This window comes from Podarcis raffonei, chromosome 15, assembly GCF_027172205.1.
Source record: "Podarcis raffonei isolate rPodRaf1 chromosome 15, rPodRaf1.pri, whole genome shotgun sequence".
NCBI classification, from domain to species: domain Eukaryota; kingdom Metazoa; phylum Chordata; class Lepidosauria; order Squamata; family Lacertidae; genus Podarcis; species Podarcis raffonei.
In genome coordinates, this window is record NC_070616.1 from 3,765,892 (window position 1) to 3,791,810 (window position 25,919).

The 25,919-nt window shown below is 48.3% G+C and overlaps 1 protein-coding gene across 3 annotated transcripts in view; it reads left to right on the top strand.

Moving 5' to 3' along the window:
• The first annotated feature begins 1,139 nt into the window (after window positions 1-1,139).
• The window catches only part of RPH3AL (rabphilin 3A like (without C2 domains)), a 48,253-nt gene continuing 23,473 nt past the window's right edge, over window positions 1,140-25,919 (top strand). The window contains exons 1-4 of one of the 3 annotated variants that reach the window (XM_053367863.1): window positions 1,140-1,295; window positions 12,200-12,313; window positions 15,915-16,058; window positions 19,445-19,574. In XM_053367863.1, coding sequence (XP_053223838.1) covers window positions 12,237-12,313; window positions 15,915-16,058; window positions 19,445-19,574 — 351 coding nt within the window. In that variant the 5' untranslated portion in view covers window positions 1,140-1,295; window positions 12,200-12,236. Of the gene's footprint in view, window positions 1,296-12,199; window positions 12,314-15,914; window positions 16,059-19,444; window positions 19,575-25,919 lie in introns of those variants that run through there. The other 2 variants (XM_053367865.1, XM_053367864.1) reach the window with 2 other exon arrangements.

Consider the following 25,919-nt stretch of genomic DNA (forward strand, 5'->3'; position numbering starts at 1 on the left):
GTAATTTAAAACAAGAGTTACTGTTGAGACATTTCATTCTGAATCTGCTCCAGCCTTTCTCAAGCTGTGAGTGTCCCCAGATGTTGTTGAACTACAACTCCCATCACCCCTAGCTAGCAAGGCCAGAGCTCAGGGATGATGGGAGTTGTAGTCCAACAACATCTGGGGACCCACAGGTTGAGAACCACCCCCCAAGATAAATCCTGTCAACTGGAGGCGGGGTGGATCAACCCCCCCCGCTCCTACAGGGTTGCAAAATACTGTACAGGGTTGTAAAATACTGTACAGTATTGGGGGGGGCGGTGCACACCACAATGCCCATCAACTTGGGCATTTTCTTGGGGGGGGGCTGGCTCCAGTTGTTGTTGTTTAGTCATTTAGTCGTGTCCGACTCTTCGTGACCCCATGGACCAGAGCACACAAGGCACTTCTGTCTTCCTCTGCCTTCCGCAGTTTAGTCAAACTCATGCTGGTAGCTTCGAGAACACTGTCCAACCATCTCGTCCTCTGTCGTCCCCTTTTCCTTGTGCCCTCCATCTTTCCCAACATCAGGGTCTTTTCCAGGGAGTCTTCTCTTCTCATGAGGTGGCCAAAGTCTTGGAGCCTCAGCTTCAGGATCTGTCCTTCCAGTGAGCACTCAGGGCTGATTTCCTTCAGAATGGAGAGGTTTGATCTTCTTGCAGTCCATGGGACTCTCAAGAGTCTCCTCCAGCACCAGAATTCAAAAGCATCAATTCTTCGGCGATCAGCCTTCTTTATGGTCCAGCTCTCACTTCCATACATCACTACTGGGAAAACCATAGCTTTTACTATACTGACCTTTGTTGGCAAGGTGATGTCTCTGCTTTTTAAGATGCTGTCTAGGTTTGCCATCACTTTTATCCCAAGAAGCAGGCGTCTTTTAATTTCGTGGCTGCTGTCACCATCTGCAGTGATCATGGAGCCCAAGAAAGTAAAATCTCTCACTGCCTCCATTTCTTCCCCTTCTATTTGCCGGGGGGGGGGCTCCTATGCCCCCTCAAACTCTGCCCGTGTCTGGCCCCCCCCCCCGCTCCGTCCGCAGCCTCTCCGGCTTCTCCCGGACGCCCAGCCGCCTCCTCGCCTTCGGGATTCCAGGCCGGGCTTTCCCTCCCTCCCTCCCTCCCTCCGCACGCTCCGCTGCCTGCCGGCGCCTTATTTATTTAAGGTCTGAGTAAGAGACGCGGTGGGGAGCGCGCCTCTGGCCGGGCCGCCGACGGGGTCCCGATCTGCCGGCTCCGAGCAGCCTCTGCCGCCTGCAGAGCGGAATGGGCGCGGTGAGTGTGACCCGAATCGCGTTTACACGATCACTTTTCAATCCGGTTCTAAACTTTCCCCTAGTGTCCTCCTCCTTGCGCCTTTCCCCCCAAAGATAAAGAAAATCCAGTTGCTCCTCGCCAGAATCTCTTGAAAACCGAAAAGCATTGTTGCAAACTGGGCGGATGCATTTTTTTCTTTTTTTAAAAAAATGCATATTATTTTTTTCCAGTTCCTTGGGAACGGAAATCCCTGGGAACGGAAACTCATTGTAAAGCTGCGGCGGCGGCGGCTTCCTGGCAGAAGCGGTGCGCGGGGTGCTGTGTTGCGCAGGCGCGCGCCGTGGACCCAGAAGAACTTTGTTTCTGGGGAAAGGGAGGAGGAGGAGGCGGCGGCTTGTTAAACGGCGGAACTCACTGCGACAAGAGGCAGCGATGGCCACCGACGGGAGGGGGGCGGCGGCTTTCAAAGTGGATGGGACAGATGCATGGGAGAGGAGAAGGCCATCGGTGGCTGCTAGCCAGGTGGGCTATGCGGTCAGAGGCAGGGATGCTTCTCAAAATCCAGTTTCTTGAGGACACAGCAGGGTATCTCCTTTATTGGCACAAAAAAGTGCATCGTATACATCATGGGTAGGCAAACTAAGGCCCCGGGGGCCGGATCCGGCCCAATTGCCTTCTAAATCTGGCCTGCGCACATTCCAGGAATCAGCGTCTTTTTACATGAGTAGAATGTGTCCTTTTATATAAAATGCATGTCTGGGTTATTTGTGGGGCCTGCCTGGTGTTTTTACATGAGTAGAATGTGTCCTTTTATTTAAAATGCATCTCTGGGTTATTTATGGGGCATAGGAATTTGTTCATTCCCCCCCCCAATGTAGTCCAGCCCCCCACAAGGTCTGAGGGACAGTGGACCGGCCCCCTGCTGAAAAAGTTTGCTGACCCCTGGCATACATGGATCAGAACACAACACAGTTAACGAAACATAGTAGGAGATGCTCTAGGATAAAACTGTCCAGGCACTGTGAGGTACGAAGATGGCTCTTAGGACCTACGGTGATGTAATTTCATAGCGTTACTCAAAAAACTTGCCACATTCTCTCCAACGTCATTCCTGCAATTGTTCAGCAGATAAGACACCCTGGAAGAGTCAGTGAGATAAATCCTCTCCTTCAATAAGGGGGCCAAATACTTATCAAATACTTTTGCATAAAATGGGCAATAAAATAAAAACGTGTGTGATAGATTCGACCTGTTTTGTGCCACAAGGGCAGTGTCTTTCAGAGAATGGGATTTTTCAAGAAACTACCTTGCGAGGGAAAGAGCTCTGTGTAGGTGGGGATCGCAAAGCTGTAAATATAAATATGTGTAAATATGGAGTGTCCTGGTTAAACAAGGGTGGGATTCAGGGGGAACAGGTTTTCTTGGCTGCACTGCAAAGGGGTTTGAATTCAGTCTCTAGGATTCTGCACTTGATTTTCTGGAATACTTCCAACTGTGGGAGCACAAGCAGCGACTCGAGTGATAGGCCACAGGTTCTGATTTTGCTCTCAACTCAAGATAGCCATTCGAAGTGGTGGGATTGTACAAACATGTGGAAAGTTAAAGAAGACCGATCGGACATGAAATGTTTGGAGCCAGAATTTTATAATGGTGAGCAGCTCTTTGGTTTCCGGCAGCCTTTGTCCAGTTTCCAGACACATGGCTGCACATGGCACACAATTTGGCAGCCCCGGGATTTTGCGCTGAAATTTGGATTGGATGCGTTCCAATGGTTGGTTAGCTGCACCATAATGGAACACCATACAGGAGTTTTGGGGCTACAGTGGTACCTCGGGTTACATACGCTTCAGGTTACATATGCTTCAGGTTACAGACTCTGCTGACCCTGAAATAGTACCTCGGGTTAAGAACTTTGTTTCAGGATGAGAACAGAAATCGCGGTGTAGCACCAGCAGGAGGCCCCATTAGCTAAAGTGGTGCTTCAGGTTAAGAACAGTTTCAGGTTAAGAACGGACCTCCGGAATGAATTAAGTACTTAACCCGAGGTACCACTGTACTTGGGCGTTAAAGCTGGCACGAACTGATTCCCTCTGTTAAAAAAGAAACAGGAGACAGCCAGAGCCTGGAGTATCCGCTCTGTTAAGTGTGAGCTTACAATGGTACCGTATTTCCAAGAAGCGTTATATTGTAAGTGAATGCCTAGGTATTTAAAGTTTTGAACCCTGTTCCAACGGGGTTCCACTGTTCTTGAGGAAACAAGCACTTTAGATTTTGCGAAGTTCAGTTCCAGTCTGTTGGCTGTACAATATTCCTGGCAACAGCTTCAAGCCATTGTGCGAGACAAGATGACTGCGTCATCGGCATATAGTAAGATGGGAACGTAGGTGGAGCTGAGCTTCAGGCAATGGCCACCCACCCTGTGAGGTGGTGCAAGGTCATTTAAGGTTGAATAAATACGGGGCCAAGACGAAACCCTGCTTTACCCCTTTGTTGGCAATAATTTTTGGGGTTAGCCTGCCTGATTGGGAGTATCTCACTTGGCAACACGTGGAGTTGTGTAGTTTCCTGATGAGAAAGAGTAACCTTTCAAAGATGTTCAATATGGACAGTGTGTTCCAGAGCAGGTCTCTCAGGACTGAGTCAAAGGCTCCTTTCAGGTCCAGAAACGCTGTATACAGTTTTTGATGAAGAGCATTAGAGTATTTATTCAGTTGGTGGCACAATGTTCCAAGGTAGCTTTACCCTGGCAAAACCTGCTTGGGGCCTGCAAATTGGGATACCCACTGGGTAAGCTTTCTCAGAAGATGCTTAGAGGTAAAGGGACCCCTGACCATTAGGTCCAGTCATGGCTGACTCTGGGGTTGCGGCGCTCATCTCGCTTTATTGGCCAAGGGAGCCGGCGTACAGCTTCTGGGTCATGTGGCCAGCATGACTAAGCCGCTTCTGGCGAACCAGAGCAGCGCACAGAAACGCCGTTTACCTTCCCACCAGAGCGGTGCCTATTTATCTACTTGCACTTTGACGTGCTTTTAAACTGCTAGGTTGGTAGGAGCTGGGACTGAGCAACGGGAGCTCAGCCTGTCGTGGGGATTCAAACCGGCGACCTTCTGATCGGCAAGCCCTAGGCTTTGTGGTTTAACCCACAGCGCCACCCTAGAAGATGCTTAGCATAGAGCTTTTCCACTATGGAGGAAGGGGAGTTAAGGATTTCCCCCCCAGCAGTGTAACTTCTGATGGCTGAAGTTTTGGAAGACATTGGGTTGCCCAAGGATTTTGCCTGTTCAGGGTCGTATCAGAGTCTGAAGGGACCCTTGGAATGGCACCCTTTTGTGGAACTCCCTTCAGTGCCCCCCCCATTATACAGTGGTACCTCAGTTTACGAACTTAATCCGTTCCGGAAGTCTGTTCTTAAACCAAAACCGTTCTTAAACCGAGATGCGCTTTCCATAATGAGGCCTCCCACCGCCAGTGCCCTTCCACCGTTCGGATTCCGTTCTTAGACTGAGGTAAAGTTCTCAAACCGGGACAGTATTTCCGGTTTTGCGGAGTTTGTGAACCAAGTCATTCTTAAACCGAGGTACCACTGTATGTTATTAGGTGGGAGTACTGCAGTCGGAGAATGGTGGACTCACAGAATTGTAGAGCTGGAAGATTCCACTACACCACATTTTTATGTATGCCTCCCTTCACCATTAAATGCATTTTTGTATATATCATTTGGTGGGAGGTCTGCATCACAAAATCCGGAAAAGTACACATACTGGTTTAGGAAGCACGAATGAGATAGTTTTTCATCAAAAAGCAAATAAAATTGAAATGCTCCTCCATGCCTCAAGTACCAGGTTATGACCAGGGAACTGTGGGAAATTAAAAATGGCACCTGTAGCATCTCATCACTCTCTTTGGGAAGCCCTGCTCTAACCACTACACCGCATTGCCCTTCCCCAGTAATGCATTTTTGGACACGGCTCTCCCCTCTCATTGGGGAACTGCATTTTGCATCATGCATTGTTTCTGGGAACTGCAAAGTAGGTAAACTCAGATTAAAATGCAAACAGATGCAAATTCCACCTCCATCTGCCCCTCTCATCCAGGAACTCTCTCATTAACTGACTTTCCCCTTCAAAAGCCATTGATGGGGCCCCTTCTCTGGTTTTGCCCTCCTCTTTCTGGGGATGCGGCAGAGATCAGCCCGCCTGCCCCTTTTATCTTTCCTCCTCCGCACTTGTTGCTGCCTTTGCCATGGCAACGGAGGGGGCTGTTTGTGCAGGTTGCCAGGGTTTCTTTTCCTGCATAATCAGACTTGGCAGTGAGCTAAGGTAATTGACACCGAAAACCGGTCCAGTTGGAAAGAAAACCAGGCCCGGAGTCTTGCTCTGTCTGGCCCGGAGCGGAGACCCTCCTGTCAGTGATTTAGCAGCCAACATCCTGCTTCCTTCAGTGGCCAATCGGATGCCTCCAAATAGCCCATGAGCAGGGTACCAATGCAGCTACCCTGTTTTGCCTCCGTGGGAGTCACTGCTCTGATCTTCAGCCAAACGGCTGTTCTCAATAATAGATTATTGTATTTTAATATTCTGTTGGAAGCCGCCCAGAGTGGCTGGGGAAACCCAGCCAGATGGGCGGGGTATAAATTATTATTATTATTATTATTATTATTATTATTATTATTATTATCATCATCTGATGCCCAAGCCCAACAGCAGCCTCCCCTTCTGTGGTTTCCAACATCTGGGATTCACAAGTATAGCCGTCGTGGCCTCCTCCATGGATTTTTCTGACCCTCTTTCAAAGCTATCCAGGTTGGTTGCCATCTCTGCCTCCGGCAGCAGCAAAAGTCTAAAATCGTCCAACATTCAGCTTTTCTGGACAACCCCGCTAAGTTCCAGTGCTCTGAGATTTAAATTGGCACCGGGAGCAAGTTCCTTTTCTCCGGCAGTCAAGCCCCACACACCTGCTTGCCGGCATCTCAGCCTCAGTTTTCCCCATCTGGTAAATGGGAACAAAGCAAGTGATAAATAGGCTGTCAGGCATTCTGCTGCTGTGGGAATCTGCCTTTCCCACTGCCCCACTTCCCTTTCCTTCTTCCCTTCCCCTGCAAACATTTGGGTCATGGGACCTGCCGGATGAGAAGCCGCCAAGTTTGGAAGCCGAGCCCCACCAACAATGTCAAGTTCAGCAGGTTAAGGAAACACAGTGATGTCACCTGACCCTGTTTGTTCAGAGCTGCCTTGAAACAGCTGGGCGAAGGATGGTGGCTGGTTTGGGACACGCAGCCAAGTGAATGAATTCCAGTTTCACTTCTTCATTTTTGGATTTCCATTGAGAGTTGATTTTTGCGACAATAATAGTTCATTACCAACTGAATTTACACCCTGTCCTTCCTTTCCAAGGAGACCAAAGTGGCAGGCAGATAGAGAATTTAGAAAAAGAATGAAAGCAAAGCAAAAACAGATCAAAACATTATCGATTAAAAGCAGTTTTGGTTAAAAAAAACATTGTAAGAGCAATGACAGATTCCGCCCTGTGATCAAGGAATTTTCCAGTGCCGGAAAAGTCTTCAGCCACTGAATGCCTGGATAGAGAGGAATATTGTGCGTGGTTCTGGTTGCCTCGCCTCAGAAAGGATATTGTAGAGCTGGGAAAAGGTTCAGAAAAGGGCAACCGTCATGCTCAAGGGAGATGGAGCGAGTCGAGCGGCTCTTCTTCTCCTTGCGGCACATCGTTAACCTTTGGAACTCACTGCCAGAGGAGGCAGGGATGGCCTCCGAGTTGGATGGCTTTAAAAGATGATTAGACAAGTTGATGGAGGACTAATGAAAAACCTAGACAGCATCTTAATAAGCAGAGACATCACCTTGCCAACAAAGGTCCGTATACTTAAAGCTATTTTTTCCCCAGTAGTGATGTATGGAAGTGAGAGCTGGACCATAAAGAAGGCTGATCGCCGAAGAATTGATGCTTTTGAATTCTGGTGCTGGAGGAGACTTGAGAGTCCCATGGACTGCAAGAAGATCAAACCGATCCATTCTGAAGGAAATCAGCCCTGGGTGCTCACTGGAAGGACAGATCCTGAAGTTGAGGCTCCAATACTTGGCCACCTCATGAGAAGAGAAGACTCCCTGGAAAAGACCCTGATGTTGGGGAAGATGGAGGGCACAAGGAGAAGGGGACGACAGAGGACGAGATGGCTGGACAGTGTTCTCGAAGCTACCAGCATGAGTTTGACCAAACTGCGGGAGGCAGTGGAAGACAGGAGTGCCTGGCGTGCTCTGGTCCAGGGGGTCACGAAGAGGCAGACACGACTAAACAACAAACCACTGTGGTTCTGCTCTGCCTCTACAGTCAGAGACATTAATACTTCTGAATATCGGAAGCTGGAAACCGCAGGAGGGGAGAGATACTGGGGAAACAGAGGCAGGTTTAGCTCTGTCCTGGACTTTTGAGGTTCCCCTGGCAATGGAATGGGGAAGCCAGCTCTGTCGGGGTGTTACTGCTGTGAGCCCCTCTCCAAACTATACTCGGGCTGTATAGGTGTGTAAATAAAACCATATAACTGAAAGACCCCACTGTCTCCTCTGAACTTCATTCAGGAAACTGAATCCTGGTTAAGATCATAACCCCTGGAGTCTCTTGGTCCTTTACCCCAGTCCAATCCAAATAAGTTTATTGTACTAGCCATTGGCCATGACAATTCTGAATCAAAAATAAATACAGACAAAAGGGGTGTTGCGCCACAAATAATGGTCTCTATTTCGATCTCTGCGTCTCCCTTAAGTTCATGGCTGTATTGCCCAGGGTCTTTTTTCTGATTGTTTTGGCCGCCAAGGCAAAAACGGCAACTTTATGAGTCACTGAAATGTTTACATCGCTAGGAAGTCATGGGACCTTCTCTGCCGGGGAGAGACATCTTTCCGAATGGGTCCAGTGAATAGTGGGTCCTGGGTCCAGTGAATAGTGGGCAATATAGTAAATACAGTCGTACCTTGGAAGTTGAACGGAATCCGTTCCGAAGCTCCGTTTGACTTCCAAAACATTCGAAAACCAAAGCGCGGCTTCTGATTGGCTGCAAGGAAGCTCCTGCAGCCAATTGGAAGCCGCAGAAGCCCCATCAGACGTTCGGCTTCCAAAAATTGTTAGGAAAACCAGAACACTCACTTCTGGGTTTTGATCATTTGGGAGCTGATATGTTCACGAGCCAAGGTGTTCGAGGTCCAAAGTATGACTGTAGTGCAATGTCTTCCACCCGTGGTTGCCCACAGCGTCTGTCTCCGTATGGCACCTGTTGTACCGGGACGGCAGAAGGCATAGCTTGAAAACGCAGCTCGGTAAAAGCAAATTGTAGTTGGAGGCTGGCCGGAGATTCGACAGGCTCTAAAATGGACCGTCACTTAACCCCAGTATATGCTTTTAAAATTACTGCATGCACACACAAGAAATTGCATCTATCCAAACGCTTGGGGCCGTCCCACAGCTACGAGCAGGTAAGGGAAAGAGAGAAAGAAATCCCAACACTCGTGCTCAGAGTGGGCCCTATCCAGGACGCAAGGCTTAAAACAGGCATAGGCATAATCGGCCCTCCAGATGTTTTGGGACTACAACTCCCATCATCCCTAGCTAACAGGACCAGCGGTCAGGGATGATGGGAATTGTAGTCTCAAAACAGCTGGAGGGCCGAGTTTGCCTATGCCTGGCTTAAAAGCTCTTTTCCTCCTGGGTTACCCAAGCCGACCCAATGCGAAAATAGACTTTAAATTCTCCCTCTTGCTCTTCCAAGCAAGGGGAAGCCTTAGAAATCCTTTCTGCCACGGGAAACCATAAGCAAACCTGGTGCAAAAAGAGCTTTCGAGCTCTCCACTTGGCTGGGATTGAATTTGTGCAGTTTAGAGGAGCCTGCCTTCAGCCGCGTATACAGCTGAAATCACTGCGAGTTAAACGTGCGTCAGGTGCGGTTGTACTTTATGCTCTCCAGGTCCAGAACCGGCAGCTGGGTTTTCGTTTGTTTGTTTTGTTTCTGTGTGTTTTTGCCATGCGCTGCCTCTTCCCTCTGGGAATGCCGCAGACGGGCAAATATGCTTCTGTGTGATATGGAGCCAAGGCCAAGCCACCTGTGCCGTCGCTATCGGTCTCTGGCGGGAGCCTCGTGGGCAAAAAGAGACAGCTGGGGGTGGGCTGGCTCTGCATTTGGGATCCCGGGGCCTCGAGGAATCAGTATTTACGGAAACTGATCCCAAGTGTTGTGTCTTTCCTGGCTCGGTTTGGAAATTTTTCTTTCCAAGGGAAGTTTTTGACGCCTGAGCCTTAGATTCTTTTTCTGGCATATAAACACACACACACAGTGGTACCTCGGGTTACATACGCTTCAGGTTACAGACTCCGCTAACCCAGAAATATTACCTTGGGTTAAGAACTTTGCTTCAGGATGAGAGCAGAAATTGCTCAGCAGCGATGTGGCAGCAGTGGGAGGCCCCATTAGCTAAAGTGGTGCTTCAGGTTAAGAACAGTTTCAGGTTAAGAACGGATCTCCGGAACTAAGTAAGTACCTAACCAGAGGTACCACTGTGTGTGTGTGTGTGTGTGTGTGTATCAGATCTGCAAATCTTTCTACCTATACCCTGCTTGCAAATTCCTCCCCTTGTTATTGAAGTATGTCAATTCAAATAACAGAAGCACAAAAAGAAAAAAGCAGTGCAATATATCTGGAAGAGACTTGAATCAGGTAAGCAGGCTACAGTGGTACCTCGGGTTACAGACGCTTCAGGTTACAGACGCTTCAGGTTACAGACTCTGCTAAGCCAGAAATAGTACCTTGGGTTAAGAACTTTGCTTCAGGATGAGAACAGAAATCGTGCAGTGGCAGTGCAGCGGCAGCGGGAGGCCCCATTAGCTAAAGTGGTACCTCAGGTTAAGAACAGTTTCAGGTTAAGAACGGACCTCCGGAACGAATTAAGTACTTAACCCGAGGTACCACTGTACTTAGGAACATCAGAAAAGCCAAATTTAATGCTGCGGTGTAGAGAAGGAGTTCTGTGTGTCTGTGTTTGTTGTGTAAAGGATAAAATCCCCCCCCCCAAAAGCACAGAATTTTTCCGGATCCTCTAAGCCTTTGGCAACACATAATTTATATGTTGCTTTATCAGCTAGTCCTAAACTTCTTTTCAAGGGATGATTCCGACACCTGGGGCTTGGATTCTCTGTCGGCCTCTTTTATTTTGAAAGAGCGGATCTGCGAATCTCTTTCTATACTCTGCTTGCAAATGTCACCCTCGACAAAGTCAAATATTGAATGTGTGCACCTTCCTAACTGTTGAATGGGGACGTATTATGTTGACAGCTCTGGCCTGCCTGCTGTTTTTAGGGGGGGTGTCAAAGCGGGTCCTCATTTGTTTCTCTGCATCTGTCCTTTTGCTGGGTTTTCTAGTTAAAAGATGCCAGGGGGTTTTAAAAAAGGGAATCAGGATGCTGTCGGAAAAGCTGGCCAGTGGTTCTGCCATTGGCAAAACTAGCCAGTCGGAAGCAGGGCGGAAGGGCAACAGCCAATTCCTGTTTTGCCCCATTATCTGGTATTTTAATATCATTTTTAATTGACTTTACGTATAAGCCTCCTCCTGAAAAGAAACCATATGCAGGAAAAACAAGCCTGCACTCAGAACTCAGGACCGTCATTTCACATTCAAAGCACCATTACTCACTGGGTAGCCCAAAGGTGGAAAGAGGAAGCAGTCCCGACCAGAGAAGATTGGCAAACTGTTAATGGACTATGCTGAAATGGCTAAATGAACTGGAAAGCTCAGAAATGAAGATGACAAGAAATTTGAAAAGGAATGGCAAATGTTTATTATGCATTTACAAAAGTATTGTAAACAGGTTCATACACTGGCAGGATTTAAAGAACACTTGTAATTGTAGAAATAGTATAAATAATTTGGAGTAGAAATGATATGCAGTTGAAGAAGAAAACTAAGGAACCGGGGAGAGGGGAGTCACAGGATTTGGAGAATAATAATAATAATAATAATTTATTATTTGTACCCCACCCATCTGGCTGGGTTTCCCCAGCCACTCTGGGCGGCTTCCATAGAAACCAAAAATACACTAAAATATCACAGATTAAAAACTTCCCTGAACAGGGCTGCCTTAAGATGTCTTCTGTATGTCAGGTAGTTATTTATCGCTTTGACATCTGGTGGGAGGGCGTTCCACAGGGCGGGTGCCACTACCGAGAAGGCCCTCTGCCTGGTTCCCTGTAGCTTTGCTTCTCGCAGTGAGGGAACCGCCAGAAGGCCCTCGGCGCTGGACCTCAGCGTCCGGGCAGAACGATGGGGGTGGAGACGCTCCTTCAGGTATACTGGGCCGAGGCCGTTTAGGGCTTTAAAGGTCAACACCAGCACTTTGAATTGTGCTTGGAAACGTACTGGGAGCCAATGTCTTTCAAGACCGGTGTTATGTGGTCTCGGCGGCCGCCCCCAGTCACCAGTCTAGCTGCCGCATTCTGGATTAGTTGTAGTTTCCGAGTCACCGAGTCAATCCATTTTATGGATTTGATATTGCTTTTGTGTATAATTTGTTGTTTGTTTGTTTTTTATTTTCATTATCTTTGTTGAAATAATAATAATAATATTATGAAAGCAAAGCACCATTACTCATTGGAACTGGCATGGTTATGGGTGCTGCATAATACTCATTCCGCACCAGTAAGAAATTGGTCTTTTTGCCCTTTGGAACTCCCTGCCTATTGACCTCTGGCAGGTGCCTTCACTGTACTTTTTTCGGCGCTTGCTAAAAACATTTTTGTTCAGACAAGCCTACCCAGATATCTAGAATGCTGGTGTGTTTTTTAGTTTATTGTTGGTTTTAGTGTTTTAACTGTTTCCCTTTTGAATTTCATTTTATATATTTCACACACCCCTGTTTTCCTCCAGGTTTGATGTCTCCGTCTGCCCTGTGTGGTTTGTCGCCATGGCCGATACAATCTTTGGCAACGGGAACGACCAGTGGGTCTGCCCCAATGACCGGCAGCTAGCATTGCGGGCCAAGTATGTCTCTCTCTTTTTGACCCCACGCTGGCGCAATTTCCTACTGGGGGGGATATCTTTTGTACACTGATGCTGTGATAACCCCTTTTTTTTAAAAAAATAAATAAATAGAACTGCCTGCCAATATTAGCTGCTGATTCCCAATAACCGCTTATTTGTAAGTACCCTATTTTTCGCTCTATAAGACGCACCAGACCACAAGACGCACCTAGTTTTGGGAGGAGGAAAACAAGAAAATAAATACTCTGAATCTCAGAAGCCAGAACAACAAGAGGGATCACTGCGCAGTGAAAGCAGCAATCCCCCTTGCTGTTCTGGCTTCTGGGATAGCTGCGCAGCCTGCATTCGCTCCATAAGACGCACACACATTTCCCCTTACTTTTTAGGAGGGAAAAAGTGAGTCTTATAGAGCAAAAAATACGGTATTTCAAGGGCAGCTTAAGGGACACGATGGCCAGAGGCCAAAGTAGACAGAGAAGCAAACGAAAAAATTTGGACCCTGTCTTGGGTCATCTAGTTAGGGCTGCCGAGGGGGACAGCAGCAACTTATGAATATTGCCAGCGGAGGTTCTCTCTCAGATCTGGCGTATTGTGTGGAAATGAATTCTCATCACAAAAATATGAAGTTCCAAAGCTCTGCATGCAGAAACTCCGTTTAAGCGTTACAAAACAAACGATGCATTGTCTCATATATTTCCATCATTACCTATTCCAATCCCAGTATAAGGCTCGAGGACATATCTTTGCTAAAAAACAGCTTTTTTAGCTTAAAAAAACCAACCCTAGAAGATCTCTGTCCCTGCTCTTTTTCCAGCTTGCTTGCATCTTGGCCAACGCCCAGGGAGATCTGTGTGCACTTGGAAAAACAGCACATGACTCTGGAGTGGTCCGGGCTACCTTCAACAGCATAAGCAAACACTCTGAAAACCTGTGACTCAATCATAAGCTTGGCCCACCCCAACTTTGCGGTGGAAAAATACAAGCATTCTGCCAATTTGTCCGTACATTCTGCACCGTAATTTAAATGCAATGCAATTTCAACGGTGCACCGTTTTATGTAACGTTGATTAAATAACTTCCAACATCCCAGACCCTGAGATTGCAGAGCCCAGACTTGAGACTTAGGGGTGGCCTCTGGTGATGTCAGAGGAAGTGGAGCCAGTGATGTCATAGGGGCGGGCCCTGGGAATGTCCGTTAAACGCAGTGCAACTGTGGAGAGCCTGTCATTCAAAAAAAGGAAATGAAAAAAGAGACCTCAAATGAGTCAATTTGTTGTTTTGTTTAGTCGTGTCCGACTCTTTGTGACCCCATGGACCAGAGCACACCAGGCACTTCTGTCTTCCACTGCCTCCCGCAGTTTGGTCAAACTCATGCTGGTAGCTTCGAGAACACTGTCCCACCATCTCGTCCTCCGTCGTCCCCTTCTCCTTGTGCCCTCCGTTTTTCCCAACATCAGGGTCTTTTCCAGGGAGTCTTCTCTTCTCATGAGGTGGCCAAAGTATTGGAGCCTCAGCTTCAGGATCTGAGTCAATACTGGATGGAAATCAAGAGCGAAGCATTAGCTAAAGGGGGTGTTCTCAAGTCCAGCTGAATGAGGGGACCATTCCTTCTCACCTGGTTAGGGAGCCTGGGTAGGGGAGCTGCGCTTGCCCACCTGGAGATTCACATCCCCTCCACCTGCCGCCTCTTCCTGGATGGCAGGCACACCTGGAGTCTTCAGGTTAGCCCTGTGGGGCGGAGGATGTCTGGCAACCCCTTCATCCTGCCCGTTGGTTAGAGGCAGGGCATGGAAATGAGAAGTGATGGAGGAGGCAGGGAATTCACCCTCTGCCCACAATTTGCAGCTGAGCCATGTCCTCCTTCATCGGGGGCTGAAACAGGCTGGGTTGATCTTGATCCCCCCCTTCCTTCCACATGGAAATTAAATCACACAGGAAGGTGTCAGGGTGCTGGACAAATACTGCTCAATATTGACATGAGTCTACCAATTGTGTGTGGGTTTGATTGCCTCGTACGTGCCCTGCTTGGCTTCCCGGAAGGTTGTAAAATTGAAGATTAAAAATGGGATTGCTTGGATTTATTTTCTTAGTTCTTTTTTTTTTTTTAATTAAACCTTCCTGTCCAAGTCGTTCCCCCTCCACCCAGCTCTCCTGGGATGTTTTTACTGCGAGTGATTTGTTACTGTCTTGTTATTTCGTGGCAGGGGGGTAGTATTTCATCCCTTTGGCTCTCTGTCTTCAGTTTGCTTAGGAAGCTGCCTTGTGCTGAGCTAGACCCATGAGTCCATCTATTGCCCACACTGGCCGGCAGCAGCTCTGCTGGGTTTCAGTCAGGGGGACACTCCCACCCCATTTGGAGACCCTGGGGATTGAACCGGGGACATTTTGCAAGTAATAATAATAATAATAATAATTTATTATTTATACTCTGCCCATCTGGCTGGGCTTCCCCAGCCACTCTTCCCAAAAAATATTAAAATACTGTAATACATCAAACATTAAAAGCTTCCCTAAACAGGGCTGCCTTCAGATGTCTTCTAAAAGCCTGGTAGTTGTTCTTCTCTTTGACATCTGGTGGGAGGGCGTTCCACAGGGCGGGCGCCACCACCGAGAAGGCCCTCTGCCTGGTTCCCTGTAACTTGGCTTCTCGCAGTGAGGGAACCGCCAGAAGGGCCTCGGAGCTGGACCTCAGTGTCCAGGTAGAACGATGGGGGTGGAGATGCTCCTTCAGGTATACTGGGCCGAGGCCGTTTAGGGCTTTCAAGGTCAGCACCAACACTTTGAATAGTGCTCGGAAACGTACTGGGAGCCAATGTAGGTCTTTCAAGACCGGTGTTACGTGGTCTCGGTGGCTGCTCCCAGTCACCAGTCTAACTGCTGCATTCTGGATTGGTTGTAGTTTCCAGGTCACCTTCAAAGGTAGCCCCACGTAGAGCACAGATTCTCCTCTACTGAACTGTGGCCCTTCCCTAGCCCAGATCTAAATGTACTTTTTTTAAGGATCTACAAACTAGGTAATTTTTTTATAGAAAAAGTTAAACCTCTCCCCAGGGAGACTTGCCCAGCACCTTCATTAAATTTCTTTAGGCACCAGGCACAAAAACATTTCTTTTCCCCCAGGCCTTTGGCTAATTAAACAATCTATGGCCTTTTAAACTCTCTCTGGTTTTTGTTTTTTTGATGTGTGTGTTGGTCTAGTTTTTTGTGCTTTTATGTTGTAAACTTCCCCGTGATCCTCAGAAGAAGGGTGCCGTAGAGATTTAATAAAAAGAAGTAAGTAAACAAACCACCAAACTTGAATGTATTGATTTTAAAGCACAACAGGCGGAGTTGGTTTTTTAAAACTTCTTTTTTCAAAAAGAAAGCAATGCAGCAGCTGTCAGTACGGATTATTTCGTGTTTATTAAGATTCTGATGGTTTTAGCATATATACTTGGACGAAGTTCTGTTGGTGTGCTCAGAGATGACGCTCAGATTGTTTGATTTTCCTAAATGTGTAACCGTTATGTGTAATTATTATTATTATTTTTTAAATCAACATCCTTGCTTCGTGACGAAGCTCTTCTTTCTCTCCCCCTCCTCTGAATTCCTTTCCTTCTAGGCTTCAGACCGGCTGGTCGGTTCACACGTTCCAAAGCAACCGGCAGAGGAAAACGCAGGCGCTGAACGCCAAGGAGATGGAAGTCATCTTGGAAGTTGTCCGCCGGGCGGAGAAACTGGATGTTGTTGAACAGCAGAGGATTGGGTACGGTTGCCTTCCTGTAGACCTGAGGGTTTCTCATTACTTAAGAAGCTGCCTTAACACCACACCAGACCCTTGAGCCTCCTAGTCCAGTGCTGTCTACACGGACTGGCAGCAGCTTCTCAGGGTTTCCAGCAAGGGAGCCTTTCCTGGCCCTGCCATGAGCTGCCAGTCGTTGAACCCAGGGCAGTTGCACAGATGCTCTGCTCCTCAGTACCTCAGTTCTTCCCCTACAAATAAGGCAAGGTGCTAGACCTCATGGTTCTGAATGGCAACATAGGAAGCTGACTTATACTGAGTCGGACCATGGGGCCATCTAGATCTGTGTTGTCTACACTGGCTGGCAGAGGCTCTTCAGGCTTTTAGACTGGAGTCTCCCCCAGGCCTGCCTGATGGTGCCAGGATTGAACCTAAGACCTTCTGCATGCGCCACTACTGAGAAGGCCCTCTTGTCTGGTTCCCTGTAACCTCACTTCTCGCAATGAAGGAACCGCTAAAAGTCCCTCCTTGGAGCTGGACCTCAGTGTCTGGGCTGGACAATGGGTGTGGAGACGCTCCTTCAGGTATACTGGACCGAGGCCGTTTAGGGCTTTCAAGGTCAGCACCAACACTTTGAATTGTGCTCGGAAACGTACTGGGAGCCAATGTAGGTCTTTCAGAACCAGTGGTCTCGGTGGCCACTCCCAGTCACCAGTCTAGCTGCCACATTCTGGATTAATTGCACTTTCTGAGTCACCTTCAAAGGTAGAGCGCATTGCAGTTGTCCAAGCAGGAGATAACTAGAGCATGCACCACTCTGGTGAGACAGTCTGCGGGCAGGTAGGGGCTCATCTAGTTTTTGCCAGTGGCCCCTTCCAACATGCAGCCCCTGGAAGGTTGCCCTTTGGGCAGGGCTGTCTTAAGCATATGCAGCGCTGGGGTGCTAAGATCCGCCCGACGCCCCCCCTCCGGTTGCCCAGTCCCAGGTGCACCCCCGACCGGCTACCTCAGCACCTTGCTGGCTTGGTTGCCCCCGAACTCGCGACACAGAGCTGCCTGCAGCAGAAGAGCCCGCTGTGGCGCTCCGACCGACTGGCAAGCTCCTCCCTAGACTCAACTCTCTGGCCCCGGACTCTCAGCCTGGTGCCCCTGAGAGCCCGGCGCCCGGGTGCCCTGCACCCCTAGCGCCTATGGGTAAGACGGCCCTTCCTTTGGGGCTGAAAAAGCATCCCCTCGCTCCTCGCCGTGCTGTAAATGGGCAGCCAAGCCCAGAAATGGCTTCTTCCTCCACCTCGCAGAGCTGATTGAAGAGACCATTAGCTGGTGGCGGTCTTAATGCTCTGCTTTTTGAAAGGGAAAAGGTCCTGTGGTTGTCGTTTTCAGAACCACAGCTGCCTGGCTGGCATTTCCCGAAGCAAATGAGGCCTTAATAGCTGGACGCTGTGAGGCCTGTTGTCGAAAGATCTTTAGAGCTCGCTGGGCTCAGCGCTCCAGTCAGCACGGCACAGCCAACACGCCACTGTTGTTTCTCGACATATTTCCCTTCATTACCCCGCAATACCCTGGGAAGTGGTTTTTTTTTGGCCTGAGGTGATGAACTGGCTTAGGCTGTCTTCCTTGGCAAATTCCAGCTGAACAGTTTCTTAGCTGGAGTTATTAGCTCATTGACGACAAAGCCCCCTTACCTCCTCCCGCTCCGAAAACCCCTTCATTTGGTTGTTTATGCCTTCCAACTGGAGATATTTTCTGATCTTCTCAACCGGGCCCAGCAGATTCCTATTTTTCTGAGTCACAAATCTCTGAGCCCAGTGGATTTGGAAACCTTTTAAAAAAGCTTGGGTTTCTCCCCAGCCTGGGCAAGGTGAGCTGTAAAATTGTTGGTGATTTAAAAATCCCTTCTAGGGTTGGGCGACTGTTGTGATGGCTTATAGCAGGGACGGGGAAGGCTTGAGCCCAGGGGCCATGTGGGTGGCCCTCTGGGACTCTTTGCCTGGCCCCCGGGAAAATTCTCTGCCATTCAGGCAAGCGTGAGCATTATCAGAATTCCATAATGTCAGCCCCCCGAAGACATTTAAGGTAGGATTGGTGAGAGGCATGGGCTGGGGAGAGATCTGAGGGCCAGATAGAAAAGTATGGAGGGCCACATCCAGTCCCACTGGGGCCTGAGACTTCCCTGCCCTGGTGCTAGAGTGTGACCTGAAGGAAATGGCAGAATTTGGTTTGGTGCCTGCTATAAACATTTTTGTCTGGACGAGCCCACTTGGGTATCTAGAATGCGGATGCATTTTAAGTTTATTGCTGCTTTTAATGATCTGAACGTTTTAAATGGTTTTTACCAATCATCGCTTTGTTTTTTTAAAAAAACAAAAACAAATGATATATAATTTTTATGCAGTAAATAAAATAATAGGTTAAGATCCCCATGGCAAGGCTGTCAAGGATGACGCAGAAGGAATGTTCTTACAGCTGTGGAATTCACTGCCACTGGAGCATGGCTGATATTGAGCTTGATTCCACCATGGTCACAGAACAGCGTGGTGGGGATTTTGCTGTGGGTGAAAGTAGCGAAGAGGGGGAGGAATTCAGTTCCGTTTGCATTTTACAGCGGACGTGCTTGACTCGCACTTTCTGAAACAATACATGAACTGCAGCACAGTGAGCCTTTTGAAACCCACTGTTCTCTGGATTTTGCAGCGTGGCTCTCCAACCCAAACGTGAGGACAATAAACATGCAAATTAGGACAAAAGTGTGCATTAAAATGAAAATAGCATGCAAAAAATGTGCTACGGTAGGGGAAATTGCTTTGCTCAGTTTTGTACATTGGGAGAAATACCCACTATAAAAGGCTGGTTGAAACTTCTGCAAGGACGGGGGGGGGGGCAAATTCACAAACTGCCATGGAAACGAGGAGGATAGAGTGGGGAAATGACAAACTGAGCTAATCCAAAATGACGGATTCGCCCATCATAGCAGAACATCCCAGGTTCAATCCTTGCATGGTGCTGATAACACCAAGGTTGCAGGTTCGATATCCATATCGGACAGCAGCAAATTCCTGCATTGCAGGGGGTTGGACTAGATGATCCTCAGGGTCCCTTCCTACTCTTAAAATTCTAGGATTCTATCTCTGGATAGGGCTGGAGAAACTGCCTGCCTGAAACCCTGGAGAGCGGCTGCCAACCAGTGCAGACACTACTGAGTTGGATGAACCAATGGTCTGGCTCAGCAGAAGGCAGCATACTGTGTTTCTAATTGAATCTGCCTTTAATTCGCAACCATGAGGACTAGAATCTTGCTTCATTTGCAGTGGGGAAGGAGCTCTAAGGCAGCTCCCTATGTGTGGGGTCATGAATCCTCTGGAAATCCCTGCCTTGTGACAGCAGCCTGATGGAGGCTCTTGCTTTTGCAGGCGCCTAGTGGAGCGGCTAGAGAACATGCGGAAGAACGTGATGGGCAATGGCTTATCTCAGTGCCTGCTCTGCGGAGAGGCTCTGGGGCTGCTGGGGAGCACAGCCGTCTTTTGCCAAGACTGCAAAAAGGTGAGATTGCTGGTACCTGCAGAAGCGTCACCTAGTCTGCTGCAATCTCAGCCGAAGAGTCCCTAACAGGTGGCCACCAAACCTCTGTTTAAAAATCTTCAGGGAAGGAGAGCCCATCACCTCCCAAGTGAGTCCATTCCTCTGTCAAACAGCTCTTTCCGTCAGGAAGTTCTTCCTGATAAAAATAATAATTTATTATTTATACCCTGACCATCCAGCGGTTGGGGCGGTTTCCAACAAAATATTAAATATAATATTGTTCCACAGGGCGGGCACCACTACCGTGAAGGCCCTGTGCCTGGTTCCCTGTAAGCTCAGTTCTTGCAGGGAGGGAACCGCCAGAAGGTTCTCCTTGGAGCTGGACCTCAGTGTCCGGGCAGAACGATGGGGGTGGAGATGCTCCTTCAGGTATACTGGGCCATTTAGAGCTTTAAAGGTCAGCACCAACACTTTGAATTGTGCTCGAAAACGTACTGGCAGCCAATGTAGGTCTTTCAAGACCGGTGTTATATATGGTCTCAGCAGCTGCTTCCTGTTACCAGTCTAGCTGCCGCATTCTGGATTAATTGTAGTTTCCAGGTCACCTTCAAAGGTAGCCCTACGTAGAGCGCATTGCAGTAGTCCAAGCGGGAGATAACTAGAGCATGCACCACTCTGGTAACACAGTCCGCTGGCAGGTAGGTAACTAGTTGGAATCTCCTTTCTTATAACCTGAAGCCATCAGTTCGGGTCCTGCACCTCAGGAGCAGCAGAAAAGAAGCTTGTTCCATCTTCCATGGGTCAAGCCCTTCAAATATATGAAGATGACTGTCAGATCTCCTCTTGGTTTTCTTTTCCTGGTGAAACACACCCAACTCTCCCTCCTCTGTTCTTCTTAAGCCTTTATCGCTGATGCTCTCTGCTGTGCTTTGGGTTGATCGATTGATCGTGAGCTTGTTTGTATTCTGCCTTTCCACAGTGAGCTGCGTTCAGAGCTACTTCCAACAGACACCCATTTATTACCATTTTGGGGGGCAGCTTGAAAGCTGGGGGGGCGAGAGAGAGGGAGAATGATTTGCAAAACATACCAGTGAACCCAAAGAAGGTGAAAACCTGCATTTTAGTAAGTTTAGAATAAAGTCAGTTTTAATAATAATAATAATAATAATAATAATAATAATAATAATAATAATAAATAATAGGGGCGCGGGTGGCGCTGTGGGTTAAACCACAGAGCCTAGGGCTTGCCGATCAGAAGGTCGGCGGTTCGAATCCCCGCGACGGGGTGAGCTCCCGTTGCTCAGTCCCAGCTCCTGCCCACCTAGCAGTTCAAAAGCACGTCAAAGTGCAAGTAGATCAATAGGTACCACTCCGGCGGGAAGGTCAACGGCGTTTCGGTGTGCTGCTCTGGTTCGCCAGAAGTGGCTTAGTCATGCTGGCCACATGACCCGGAAGCTGTACGCCGGCTCCCTTGGCCAATAAAGTGAGATGAGCGCCACAACCCCAGAGTCGGCCACGACTGGACCTAATGGTCAGGGGTCCCTTTACCTTTATAATAATAATAATAATAATAATAATAATAATAATAATAATAATAATAATAATATCTGGAATTAGATACATCAGTGGAAAGCAAAAAAATAATTGAAATGTAATGGATCCAGGAGCCTCTGCAGCCTGGGTTGCAGATTACACACAGAGTAAGACCTTCTGTATGAACGGGACTGAGTTTTGTGGCCCAGTTCTCCAGCTTGGTGGCATAGAAAAGTTTTTCAGCAGGCGTTGAAAGGTCAAAGCAGAAGGCTCCTGCTGAATTTCTGGTGGCAGAGTGTTCCACAGGACTGCTCTGTTAAGGCTCAGTTTTTTGTCGCTGTCTGAGGAACCTCGCTGGCACGGGGGCTGGGGGGGTGGGTGTGAGAGAGAGTGTGACCAGCATCGCTTCTACAAAGGATCTTGGATATCGAGCCGCGATGCAAGGAGTCAGGTGGTCCCAAAGTGCCCTGAATCTAAGTTGTTCAGGGCTTTGTCAATTAATACAAGGGCGTTGAGCATGTAGTTAAACTACGGAACTCACTGCCACAGGAAGCTGGGGTGGCCACCAGCTTAGATGGCTTCAAACAGGGTGGAATGGATTCCCTCGGGAGGTGGTGGACTCTCCTTCCTTGGAGGTTTTTAAGCAGAGGTTGGGCGGCCATCTTGTCATGGATGCTTTAGCTGAGAGTCCTGCATCGCAGGGGGTTGGTCTAGATGACCCCCAGAGTCCCTTCCAACTCCACAATTCTGTGATTCTATGAGGTTTGGAGGAGGAAAATGCTATGGATGGCTACTAGCCACGATGGCTAGCCTCTGGCTCCTCAGTCGGAGGCAGCAAATGCTTCTGAATACCAGTTGCTAGAAACCACAGGACAGGAGAGGACTCTTGTGTTCGAATCCTGCTTGCTGGTCAGCCTGAAAGGATAATTAATAATAATAATAATAATAATAATAATAATAATAATAATAAAAAATTTTATTTATACCCTGCCCTCCCCGGCCAGAGTCGGGCTCAGGGCGGCTTACATCAATAAAATTTCAGTAAAAACATAATAAGCAAAAATAAAAATAAAAATTTAAAATACAGGTTAAAATGCAATTTAAAATGGTGACCTAGTTGGGCCACTGGCCCAATCCTGCAAACTCTTCCAGCGCTCTCAGCGTGGCTTGGTAGTTGATGGGCAGCCAGCGAAGATATTTATCTTGGGAAGCAACCTTTTGAAAACCTTGTATAACAAAGGAAGGTCGACTCAGGAACTCTGGCAGAGTGTGTAAACGTCTGCCCAATAAGCTGCTCTTTCCTTCGCGTCAAATTTCAGCGGAGTTCGCCCTTCGTGCACTTTCCGTGCGAGGAAAAAGCAACACCCAGCCTTGCGTGAAAACGGATTGCGGCCACCCGTTAAGTATAGCCCTCTGGGCTGGGCTTGGCAAGGTTATAGGTTTGGGGGCTTCCTCTCTCCCCCCCCCCCCCAGTCTAAAGTCCACAATTTTTCTTTCCCATCCCGCTCCGCTGCCTTCCCATCTGAAACCCCATTTAGTTTGCGAAGAGCAAGGCTTCCTTCACGCCCGACGGCACGGAGAAAGCATTTAAGTGCTTTTAAATTACCAAGGGAGGTGATGTTGAAATGACAGCTCACTGTCTGCAAAATAGTTTCCGCAGGGAGCTGATTTTTTATTTATTTTTTTTCATTTTTAAAATATCTCGCTTCTTTTTTCAATTTGCGATATTCTAAGGCAGGGGGCAAATATAGCTGGCTGGGTTGACAAGCTAAGCCACTACTCTCTTTTTATTTTATTTTTAATTATTTTGCTCTTCCCCGCCACCCCCAATAGTCAATTTAGCGGGAGAAGACGGGTGGGAAGGAATGAAGAAGGAAGCGATATTGCCTCAGGAAGAACCTACATCAAACCTTTTAAAGCACATTTCCCCCCCCTCCAAATCATCATGGGAACTGTAGTCTACCTTTCAGAGCTACAGTACCTGGCACACTTAACAAACTATACTTCCCAAGATTCGTGGCAGGGGGAGCTGCATGCTTTAAAGCAGGGTTCCCCAAACTTGGGTCTTCAGCTGTTTGTGGACTACAGTTCCCATCATCCCTGACCACTGGTCCTGCTAGCTAGGGATGATGGGAGTTGTACTCCAAAACAGCTGGAGAACCAAGTTTGGGGAACCCTGCTTTAAATGTGGATGATGGCAAGAACTGCTAACAGAAGATTGTTACCTTCAAACCAGGGTTGGTGGAAACACCGACCAACTGTGGTTAGTAGGAACCTAATTGTCAAGCTTTGTGGCTTAGGGCCCTCGTATTTATGGGACTGCTTCTCCTGGTATGCCCCACAGAGGACCCTAAGGTCCATGAATAACCATAGTTTAGAGGTCCCGGGCCCCAAGGAAGTCAGATTATCCTCCACCAGGGCCAGGGCCTTTTCAGTGATGGCTCCGACCTGGTGGAATGCTCTGTCCCATGAGACTAGGGCCCTGCAGGGTTTAACCTCCTTCCATTGGGCCTGTAAGACAGAGCTATTCCCCCTGGCCTTTAATCTGAATTCAGCCTGATCTTTTATTTCCCTTCTCTTCCCTCCCCCTCCCCTTTTATGAAGATTACCAGCTCTGAGACCCCACAGCTAATTCTCCCCTGGCCTCCTCGCTGGCCCAAGTAGGACCAATTCAGCCAGCTAGCCCTGGGGATTATCTAAAGCTTATTTCCCCTAAATTGATTTCTGAATTTTGAATTTTATTGTTTTTCATGTTTTTATACTGTATTTTATGCTGCTTTTACAATTAAGTGTTTTAAATTTGTTGTTAGCCGCCCTGAGCCCGGTTTTTGAACCGGGAAGGGCAGGGTATAAATAAAAAATTACTATTATTATTATTATTATTATTATTATTATTATTACTTTCTTTGCTATATTTCCACCCCACTTTTCAGACAAATATTGCCTCTCAGTGGTTTGAGAGAGAGAGAGAAGGGTCTCGTCATAGGTTTTATCAACTAAGAAGGCAAGTCCCACAAGAAGGGGAGTGGAGGAGGGAAATGATGTTTTCTTCCCCAGGTGTGCAGAGCTCAGGTTTAAGCAACGGTGCCCAGTTTGAGCCAGTCTGGGCTTCCTTTGCTGGTTCCTCACTGGTACAGCATCACCCTTTCAGGCAGAAGGTTCCAGGTCCAACCCCCAACTCCATGTGGGGCTGGGGAAAAAGCTCCCTGCCTGAAACCGTGGCAAGGTGCTGCTGCCAGTCAGTGTTGACAGCAGTGGCGTAGCGTGGGGGGTGCAGGGGGGGCCGGCCGCACCGGGCGCAACATATGGGGTTAGGGCAAATCCACGGGTTAGGGGGTGCAAATCCACAGGTTAGGGGGCGCAAATTACTTGCCTTGCCCCGGGTGCCGACAACCCACGCTACACCACTGGTTGACAGTACCGACCTAGATGGACCAGTGTTTTGACTTGGTCCAAAGCCCAGCTCCCTACGTTCCGAAAACTAGAAAGAAGAAGACAGTGGAGATATCCCAAATTTAAGTTCCAAGGGGGCAGCCGGATTAGTTTCGTCTGACCCACATCCATCAGGTTGGCTGATCTTTGGTTCAGTGGTAGATCACCTGCTTTCCATGCAGAAGGTTGTGTGTTCAGGATCCGGCAGGTAGGTCTGGGAATTGTCCCCAAACTCCAGAGAGCAGTTTCCAGTCAGTGCAGGCAATACTGAGCTGGTAGATTTGAATCGGCATAAGGCATCTTCCTGCGTTCCTATTGAAACCAGCCCTGAACGAACAGGGGTAGGCAAACTAAGGCCCAGGGGCCGGATGCGGCCCAATCGCCTTCTTAATCCGGCCCGCGGATGGACTGGGAATCAGCATGTTTTTACATGAGTAGAATGTGTGCTTTTATTTAAAATGCATCTCTGGGTTATTTGTGGGGCACAGGAATCCGTTCCAAAATATAGTCCGGCCCACCACATGTTCTGAGGGATGGAAAAGGTTGCTGACCCCTGACTTAGAACCATGAGGTCTGGAAACTTGCTTTGGTTCACAAAGAAGGGCTGCAGCTCGGTGGCTGTTCCTTCTTTCGGCTGATAGATGGGGATTTATTCTCCACATGTCAAAATTAAGAATTTTGTGGCGATTTGAGGGGACACTTCTTTCTTCTTAGCATCCTTTAAAGTACCTGCAAATAACCCCCACCTTGCAAAACTCTCTCCCCCTTTTCTCCTCCTCCGCCTGGGAGCCAAAGCGAAGCAAAACGGTTTTTGTTTCCTGGGTGATATGGCTGAAAAACAGGAGGGAATTTCTTAATTTGAGGGCTTCTAGAATTCCACAGGTGCCCATCAGGGGGCAGCACTTGACTGTTACAGGCCTAAGCTGTAGACTTAAATCCCCGCAGGGAGAGAAACAGCAGCGATTTATTTCCTCCCCTTAAGTCAGAGAGCAATCCTGGACTTCTCATGTTTGGGTCTAGCACAGGGCAGGAGTGGGGGACTTTTTTTCTGTCTTGAGGGCCACGTCCCCTTCCTCGTAACCTCCTGGGGGCCGCACGCCAGAGGCAAAAGTGAGCAGAGTAATAAACGTAAATTTTAAAACACACAGCGGTGTAGGTGATGAGATTCCTGCTCAGAGTAGACCCATTGAATGGGCAGAAGTTGGCCATGTCCATAATTTCAATGAGCCTACTCTGAGTAGCAGTGGCCTTGGATTTTCCCCATGTGCCCCCTCTTTTCCAGGCAAGGAACAGGCATTTTCAGCCAGGCGAAAACACTCAGGGAGAGTGGGGATCGGGACCAGCAGGGGGCGTGGCCTGAGAAGAAGGGGAGGGGCTTCCCAAGTGGGCCAAGGGCGTGAT